Source organism: Taurulus bubalis (genome assembly GCF_910589615.1).
Source record: "Taurulus bubalis genome assembly, chromosome: 9".
NCBI classification, from domain to species: Eukaryota; Metazoa; Chordata; class Actinopteri; order Perciformes; family Cottidae; genus Taurulus; species Taurulus bubalis.
In genome coordinates this window covers 16,046,896-16,057,037 of record NC_136597.1, presented here as the reverse complement: position 1 = coordinate 16,057,037, position 10,142 = coordinate 16,046,896, and the positions used below count along the sequence as shown (strand labels likewise).

General features: G+C 35.6%; 1 protein-coding gene across 1 annotated transcript; it reads left to right on the top strand.

The window, feature by feature from the left end:
* Positions 1 to 2,399: 2,399 nt before the first annotated feature.
* Positions 2,400 to 10,096, top strand: slc28a1 (solute carrier family 28 member 1; the record flags this gene model as incomplete). Its single annotated transcript, XM_079223329.1, has 18 exons — positions 2,400 to 2,403; positions 2,644 to 2,723; positions 2,804 to 2,871; positions 3,155 to 3,246; positions 3,340 to 3,529; positions 3,623 to 3,764; positions 4,525 to 4,638; positions 5,553 to 5,627; positions 5,702 to 5,782; positions 5,876 to 5,956; positions 6,131 to 6,256; positions 8,172 to 8,302; positions 8,388 to 8,556; positions 8,853 to 9,050; positions 9,190 to 9,271; positions 9,354 to 9,452; positions 9,530 to 9,635; positions 9,792 to 10,096. 18 exons carry the CDS (start codon positions 2,400 to 2,402, stop codon positions 9,910 to 9,912), a joined length of 1,959 nt encoding a protein of 652 aa, XP_079079455.1. The 3' UTR covers positions 9,913 to 10,096.
* Positions 10,097 to 10,142: the final 46 nt, after the last annotated feature.

Here is a 10,142-nt window from a genome sequence, read left to right as displayed (position 1 = left end):
ATCATTTTAAAAATGTAATCTTGAAACAGAAGCCAAAGAAGCTGCAATGTCCTGACTTTTTGTCACTATATGGTCGTGTTAAGTCACATCCCCAAAACACTGGAATCAATTTCCATATCAAGCATCTTTCGTTCGACCCCTCTTCCCTGGTGGAAGTCCAAATGAAATCAAATGGGGGACATTGCACCAAATGGGGACATTGCACCCCACATATGAATCATTTGTTATGCTCCCCATCCTCCAATCCTTTGTGACAGTTTGCTTTAATGGTGTTTTGTTGATTCATAATCAGAATGTAAATACAGGAAACCAGACATACCTGTTTTTTTCTCCTGAGCAGCCTGGATGTGCTGTAAACCACATGGTATTATCAAGAAAGATAGGTATTGTTTTACTGTTTGTTTTTAATAGTATACATCAAGGATTTACTGACAATAAGTATTGATACTGAATTGAATTGTGAATTAGATTGATCTGTTTTCCATAATTTGAGACATCAACTCATACCGTGATCTGAAACTAGCACTAAATTGGAACTTGCCACAGTTTCCCAGTGGTACTTCCTATGGATATTTCCCATTTAAAGGCACTTTAACTTTTCGTCTGTGATTTACCAGGTTAATTTGGAGAGGAGGGACAGGTTTTCAGCTTCAGGGTAGCTGGATCTATGACCTCAGAAGTCTCGAATTTGGGATAGAGCACGGTCTAAAGAGAAGGAGTTAGTGTTTGATATCCTGTAAGACAACGGTGAGGGACACAAAATGCTCTAAGGACTACAGCCTGCTCTTTCTTCCCGCTAGTCAGGCTGTGCAGTGATGACATCAATTCCTGCACTTTAGTATCAGATAAAAAATAGCTTCGGAAACCGTAAACTTAAAAGGAGCAATTATGTTACAGTAATTAACAGCTATGTGGAGTATCAGTTGTCATATAAACGTTTTATTTGTCAGATTAAAGAGAGAAGGGAGCACACTGCATGGTGAGATATTGCATACATTCACTTTATTATTCAATAAATCTGAATACAAAAATAATAATTGTATGCAATGCAAAGTGTTTTCTCAGTCACAGCTTTGACTGTCAAATCTACATTGGCTGTTAGCAAACGAGTTGATGGTGTCCATAAAAAGAATGTCTTGGGTCATTAAACCAAGGTGTTTAATGTTGTGCTGAAAAATCTGTCATTAGATCATTAACATCTTCTAATGAATGTCAGGGTCCGCAAGGCTTTCTGAAAACGTATCGCACTGAAACATATTCTTTGAACGACAATTTATCATATCCATCGAGACAGACGGAGGCCCCATTGAGTGTTATGAACCATGGACAAACAGCATTTTATGAAGAATCTGAATTTTGTGTGTGTGATGAGATAAAATTTGAACAGCAGTGAGTAGAACAAATAGCTACCATCATATCCAATCATGAATCCTCACCCTGAAAGTAAAGTACAAATTGCAATGCAATATATTTAATGGTCCAGATAGCTATAACTGATTTGGAGGCTATCTGATTCTGCAGCATGTACTCTTGCACGTAATCCAACAGACAACCATGTCAAGATATAACATTATGTCACGTAAATGCTAAATTATTTGACATTGCACATACGTACTTTGTGTGTATTACAATAGCATTTAACTTCACATAGTCATATAATAGATTCAAAGTTCACATACTTATCTTTAGGTTGTTTTACAAGAGTAACCTGTGCTCTCTGATGTTACAGTCCTTTCTATTCTAACGTTATAAAATTAGTTTTTCACAGTAACCTGCTTGAAAATGTGAAGGGTCACCTGCAACAAACCTAACAGAGTTTACAACTTACAACTAGTATAGTATACCTGTATGTCTGTCTGTTTGTGCAAGGGTAACTTAGCTGATCTATTGTGTTTTCTCTAGATGTTTAAAGTTGTTTTTGTGCAGACACCATACATTGTAGTTTTTATTGTAGTTCAGTAAAAATAGAAAATAATGAACATTTGTATTTGTGTCAAGCACCATTCATCATTAAATTGTTGAATCATTGTTGATTCACATACTAGGAACACAAAGAAATTGTATGACTGACTTGAAGCATTGTTGGATCACTTCCTCCTACACAAGTCAGACCCAATGAATTCATACCTGTCAACAATAATTCATACTTTATCATCTGTTGCCCCAGTGATTTGCGCAACATTGTTCAAAATCCCTGCTAATCAAATGTTACTTCATATGACCCATTAAATTATTTTTGGTTGCACTATCGCATTTTTGACTGTGCTGTACTTCCTGAGAACGATCAGAGCCCCACGCAACGTGTCTGTTAATTAATGATTAGACGAATCATGGAAAGACCTTTTCCTGCAGTTCAGTTTTACGGGACAGCATTTGAAGGCTGAGTTTAGGAGGACACAATGAGTAAGCAATGTTCTCTGCTTTCCCTTGAATTAAGCTGTTTGTTTTGCTGTTGTGAACTGGTATTTCTGTGCACTATTCTTCACAAGACAAATCAGAAGGACTCTGTAGAGTTATTTTGAGTTTTTCTCTTCTTTTTTTTATCTCGTAGAGTACACGGAAACACATCTTGTTACTTGTTTGGCATTCCTGGTTGTTAAAGTTAAACTACTGCGTAGAAATAACAATGATTGTGTTTTTCAGCGGAAACCGACGGAGTCAAGCTTGAAAATGTAACCCACGATTACGAAAATGGCTTGGACAACCAGGCTTTTGAAATAGAGGTATGTATCACATATCATTTAAAAAAACAAACACAACATGATTATTTAAAAAGATAAATAAAATGCCTTTATTTTTCTAGGAGGACATCACTACTGATACTAACAACATCAAAAGGCAGACTAAAAAGGGATTGAGCTCATACTTAAGGTGAGTCAGTTCAAGTGATGGATTTTTGTAAAGTAATACGTGTCTAATTTGGGGCGCAATTATCACAGCAGGTGAACAGCATTATGCCTCTGCAATGTTTATACTATATTTATACTATATGAAAATACATCCAACAGGAAATCTGTTCAGCCAATTTCTATACTATTGTAAAACATGTTTAAATATTGTATGGCATTTACTACACAAGCTATGATTATGTGAATTTTTTTTAACTACACAATATAATGATTTTTAAAACAAATATATTTTGTATACATTTCAGCCTTGCTTCCAAGCCGATTAATGCCACAGAGGATTACATCAAGGCTCACTCACAAACCTTCAAAGTTGTTGTGCTGGGCATACTTGGAGCAGGTGATATAAGCAGGCTTTAATTTGTGTTACAAATTTAGAATCATAACTATAGACTGTGTTTTTTTAATGAAATGCTCTTTTTTTGTCCTGTAGGTTATGTGGCATACTTTATTGCAGCCTGTGTTTTGGATTTCCAGAGGGCCATCGCTCTTGTAGTCCTCACCAGTTTGGCCATTGCTGCTAAATCATATGAACTTCTGAAGGAGTACAAAGGAGAGAGCATCAGTCAGTGTTTCAGACCGGCAGTTAGATGCTTTAAATCTAACTTAAAATGGTTAAAATGGTGAGTGAATGTCTTGTTTTCAGTTGATGATAATGAGCCACACATTATGCAACATATTAATGAAGCGAAGGGTGTGTTTTGTCGTCTTTTCAGGGTTTTCATTTTGGCAGCTGTGGTTTTGCTTGTTCTATGGCTCGTCTTAGACACAAGCCAGCGTCCTGAGCAGCTGATCTCGTTTGGAGGCGTGTGCATGTTTGTCATGCTCGTGTTCCTCTTGTCAGCACACAGGACAGCGGTGAGTAACATGAAGTCACTGACTCTACTAAAGTATGAATGATCACTGTGATGACAACCCTTTGGAAACATGCTTGGCCGTTATCACATACGTTATCTCTGGTCTGTTTTGCTGAGACTTTCCTTGTGATAACATAAGGGGTTATGGAGACTCCCTGATACACTCACTATCTAAACGTTCACTACTTCTTTTTTTAAATCTTTGTTAACACTTACTATGACACTCATGTCCATAATGCATTACAGGCTTATAATGCGTTACAATATGCTTATAGCACTCGGTAATTATAGTTATAAGCACTCAGATGACTTATAAGGTTGAGTATCATTTTATTTTTTATTTTTCAAGGATCATGGGGTTTTATAATTCCCATATATGTAATACATTATAATGCATTATAATATGATCATACATTACTATAATTGATTATTGTGCAAAAGTCATTAAATCTATGCAAGAAGAACAAAATGTTGTGAAATTAATTCTAATTTTACTTAAAGCTAACAATGGTAGTCATAGAGTAAAGTATAATCACATTATAATGCATTATAAAACGATGATGAAGTATTACAATAATAATAATTATATTACCCTACAATCCTTAAAAATGTGACCAGCAATTAGAATACTTGGATTTTCAAGGCATTATACAAATCTTGTTAATTATTTTTCATTTTACAGCGCTATACACAGATTATAACACATTATATGATGCATTCTCGACATTAGTGTCATAGAAATAATTACCTAATCTTTATAGGTAACATGGAGGCCTGTGTTTTGGGGTCTTGGAATGCAGTTCTGTATCGGCCTCTTTGTTATACGGACACAGCCTGGACTCGTAGCATTCGAATGGCTAGGAAATCAAGTGAAGGTATTGGATTTTTCCCTATCTAAAATAAATATAAAAATATGTTTATTCTATCAAAAATAAAGGAAAAATACATATATATTTTTGTTGTATTGTCCCTTTATATATATATATATATATATATATATATATATATATATATATGTATAATTTATATATACAGTATAATTGATATATATGTATATATATATTTATATATAAAGGGAAAATACAAAAAAAGATATATGTATCTTTCCACGTGTGTGACCTATTGTAGATTGTTGTACAGTTATGAATGTTAACATAATATGTAAATGACATAAGCTGACAGGAAGTAACCATGGACCCAAGCTGTTGCCTTTAGCAATGCAAATCTGTTGAAACGGTCTATGTTGAATAATAGGATACACACTGATGATTATTACATAAGCTCCAGTTTTTCCCCCGCATCAACATCACAAATATTCACTTTCAAATCATGAACAAACATAACATTAACAGTCATTTAAAAAAAAAATTATACCAAAATAATACAATTATATTTAGGATATCAAGGAGTAGTATTTCTGTAACATTTCTAAACAGTCCTTTTATATGTAATCCTTAAGCTTTTGGTTTGCACAAAACACTTTGCTTGTATGGCACAGATCATTTATTATCTACCGAGGCACACTATCCTCTGAGTGATCATATATGCTTATCTTTAGAGCTACTTTTTTAGGTCATTCACAACTGTTCTTGGGTGAGTTTGTAGTGAGTTCGTAGTCTGTCAACAGGCATGTCGTTAATGTGCGTTACAGGCTATGGTCTTTAGTTCCATGACTTCCTGTAGTAAAATCTGAATTAATGAGTAATTACGTCATAAATGAATGAATTGAGGAAAGAAACAATTATTTGAAATACTATAACCCATGTTTCCCCTTATCTTATGATTCCAGATATTCCTCGACTATACCAAAGAAGGGTCAAGTTTTGTTTTTGGGGACCTAACCCTCAACATTTTTGCCTTTCAAGTAAGTTGGTGACATTTTAGTCTTTCTTTGAATATTGAACTTGTTAAACTTTAGCTTTGTGATTTATTCCACAGGCTCTGCCCATTGTTGTGTTCTTCAGCAGCGTGATGTCCATCTTTTACTACTTGGGGATAATGCAGTGGCTCATTATGAAGGTAAAGAAAGTTACCCACCCCCCCTGCTCACTATATTGCTTACACCTGCAGTGTCATACTATGACCAGGAGCCATGTGTTTTTGTCCACGCAGATTGCATGGTGCATGCAGATAACGATGGGAACATCTCCCACAGAGACCTTGAGTGTGGCAGGCAATATATTTGTTGGGCAGGTACTCTGAGCAAGACTTGATGCAACACTATCTTTGATACTATTCTGGCTGCTTTGAAATTTCATCAGCTAGACTCTCTGTGTACTTTTCTTTTACGGTTATATAACAACTGCAGTAAAATATCTTACAGTTACTCTGCTTGTTTAATTTGTCTCCCTGTTGTTTGTGTATCAGACTGAAGCTCCGCTGCTGATCCGCCCTTATTTGAAAGACATGACCAAATCTGAGATCCATGCTGTTATGACTGGAGGATTTGCCACAATTGCAGGCAGTGTCATGGGAGCATTCATCTCATTTGGGGTAAGATGAAGCTGTTTTTATACCAACACAAACTACATACATACATAGCTCACACGTAATGATGGATAATATATCCATATAGCACATTTCATACACAAAGGTTATTTAAAAAGACGCTTTAAATAGAAAGTAGGTTTAAGTTTTATTTAACAAAAGCACAAATGAGTTATTCACAGTTGTCCTGCAAGAAAAGTGATGTAACACAGACACTTCATTGCTCTCAGACCCACAGCGATGAGAAACAAGGTTGTATCCTTTGGTCAATTTTTTTATTTTGTCCTTATTTAACAGAAGATCATTTTGAGCTTCCCAATTTCTGAAAAAACTATTTTGCAAAGCTAATAACAAAGTTATTTTTAAACAGGACTCCCCAATGTGGACTCCCCAGTGTCCAGATTTGAGGTAATCTAGATCTGTGCCAATGAGCCAATACAGTCTGACAGCTGATAATAAACCAGTTTCTTAACCCTCTTGTTATCTTTGTGGTCAATTTGACAATATGGGAAAATATGGTTCAAACATGTTAAAGTTTGCACAGCAACCTTCTAAACCATTTTTCTTGGTGCTCTGTGTGCTTTCTTTCTGCTCTCTCTCAACTGAAAATGACTTATAAGGAAAGGTTTTCTATCAATAAGGTGTTGTCCCATCTCTTTGACCATAAAAGTGACAGAGAGGAGAATGTGCCTGAGACAGGGGATGAGGTCCCTGGTGATGAGGGATCCTCCTCTGACCCTCCTGTTGTCTTCCCACTAAAGTTATAATTGTCCATCTCCCTACTTGAACAGCAGGGTAGATTTAGTGCTGCTAATGTCATCCAAATGGTTCCAGGCCCCACCAGAGACATACAGCATTTGAGCTCTTCATAACACCATCAATGTTTTATTTAAAGGGATATTTAGGTAGTCAACAAAACAAACATAAAGTACCTGACACTTAAACTTGGGAAAACATTTAAATTATAATCATTTTCTGGAGTTTTAAATTGCTGGGGTCAAATTGACCCCAAGGGAAAAAGATGTTAGTCAATTTTAAGGTAACAGGAGGGTTAAGGATCGTTCTCAAAGCAATTCATTTTTGACATCTAGAGTGCTTTTCCTATCAAAAAGAAGCTTTACCAAAACAGCTTTGAGTCACTGAAGTTGCTGAATAACCTGTAGGGAGCGGCTAATAATCTGCTGACAAGCAGTCAAAAAACATCTTCAGAAAATTGCCGGGCATCAGAACCACGCCACCGCTTCTAGATGAAAGAGAACATGCTACTTATAACATTAAAACAGGAAATGATGCTGGTTGGAGAGAGGCATTATATATATTGCATATATAAGTATTAATTACATAATATAATATATGATAGGTAATATTATAATATGATATTAGTAGTAGTAGTAGTAGTAGTAGATAAGTATAGCATATACAGTATAGTTACATTGTAGTACATTGTATGTACATATTTGTTATTGTATTTTTTTACTGTATCTTTGTATTCTTTAATTGTCTATTCTATATTTATGTTCTTGACTCTTGCTGTGCTCTGTCTGTGTTTTTATTTACTTAATATGTTTATTGTATATTATGATTATTATTGTTTGCTGCAAACACCAAACCCTGATTCTGATTCTGAGGTTTGACTAATATGATCAGTGATCAGTGTTTGGTAGTATTTTGAACTAATGTTATTCTATCTTTTAAAAATAGCTGCAAATGTATTATATTTAGATAATGAGGATTAATACCAATGGTGGTGATGAGCTAAAACAGCAAACAAACTTGTAATATGATTGTTTAGTTTAGTTTATTTGCAGTTTTACCCTTTCAACAACAATCATGCAGAATATCAAATACTGTATCTGTTGATTATTGCAGTAACGCCACTACAGCGTCCTGTTCTTTAAGGACATTTCTTTGTGTTTTGCAGATTGATGCATCTTCCTTGATATCAGCCTCTGTAATGGCTGCTCCTTGTGCTTTGGCCATCTCCAAACTTTCTTACCCAGAGACAGAGGAGAGTCCCTGCAAGGAAGAGAAGAATATCAAAGTGGCTGCTGGGTGTGTATATCTGTCCGTTAATATCTTCTCTTCTCCTTTTGTGATTTTTGAGTGAATTACATTTGTTTTGGTTGTAACTCCTTAGAGATGAACAGAACATCTTGGAGGCTGCTAGCAGTGGAGCATCTGCTTCAATTGGTCTTGTTGCTAACATTGCAGCCAATTTGATTGCTTTTCTTGCCATCCTCGGGTTCATCAATGCAGCTTTAAAGTGGCTCGGCGGTATGGTGGGATATCCTTCAATCACATTTCAGGTACATTTTAGCAAAAGACTGATACCTTCAGTGTGACAATTTTGAGAATGTGCAATACACTTTTGGATTTGTTCAATTTAATTTATTAATTACATTGTTTTTAAAGCAAAAGAGGTTATCCACAAATGTGCAGGTGATCAAAAGCAAAAAAAAGAAGCTAAAATGACAATCAAATTTTTCAGACACACATGTATTCATTTATTCACTTATTTCACATATTTTGCTTGCTTGTACTGTAAATGTAACAAGTGAGTCTAACAACATCCAAATAACCGTAAGTCTCTCTGTGCTCACAGATAATTTGCTCCTACATATTCATGCCTGTGGCCTTTATGATGGGAGTACCTTATGAGGAGAGTTTCCTTGTGGCTGAACTAATCGGCACAAAGCTCTTCCTCAACGAGTTTGTGGCTTATGAGAAACTATCTGAATTGAAGGACAACAGACTCAAAGGATTTGATGAAATTATTGGAGACCAAAGACAATGGATATCGGTGAGTAAATGTTCTTAATTGGAGATAATGTGGTGGTTTTACAGGTATAAATTCATGAGCACTGGACAAAAAAATGACCAGAACATTTAGTAAACAATGCAAAATAATATTACACAATTTTCTTTTTTTCCTTTTTCAGGTCCGATCAGAAATAATTACTACTTATGCTCTTTGTGGGTTTGCCAACTTCAGCTCACTGGGTATCATGATAGGAGGCTTATGTAAGTATTTCATCATTCCACCCTCATGTTTTTTGTCCTACCACAGGATTCTCTCTCAATAATGATTTATCTATTCTCAAAGCCTCTATATGCCCATCAAGAAGAAGTGATGTCTCGTCTCTGGTGCTGAGAGCTATGATCACTGCAACTTGTGTTTCTCTCATCAATGCTTGCATTGCAGGTGAGAACATTTGAATTGACTTGGCAGTGCAGTCCTGTTGTGATGTAACTCATTAGCGTATTCACTTTATTTCTCAGGGATCCTCTTTGTTCCTCCACTTGACTGTGTGCAGCTGTTCAATACAACTGATTTCAATGCCACGAATGTAAATATACAAACTTGCTGTACAGACCTCCTTCAAAGGTAAGCATGTGCATTTTATAGTGGCGGGATATAAATGTTCGGGAAACATCAGTGGCACACAGTGTTAATAGATTATTACATGTGCACTCAGGTAGCTGAGTATATCTCTGTGATATTGGGCTATTTGGACTTACATCTCCATTTTTTTTCTTGCAGCACTGTAAACAATGGGACCATCTCATTTGAAGGGTGGTGGAGCACAGCAGCAAATGTCACTTTGTATTTCTCTAAATGTTGTCAGTGCTGTGGTCTTTCTGATGTGGCAGTTTGTAAGTAGAGGAGAAAATCCCATTTTAGTGTGTCTCCATGTTTGTATATTTGTGCAACAGTTGATGTAAAAATGTAAAGTCTACATGCATATCTTTAAAGATGAATGTATTTTTCATGTATTATATTGTAAATTAATTCAGATATGGGCTTTTATTTAAAGCCGTGGTTTAAAAGGACACCCCTTCAGAAATACAGATCAGGAAATATTCATTCACCAACAGTATGATGAATTTAAAT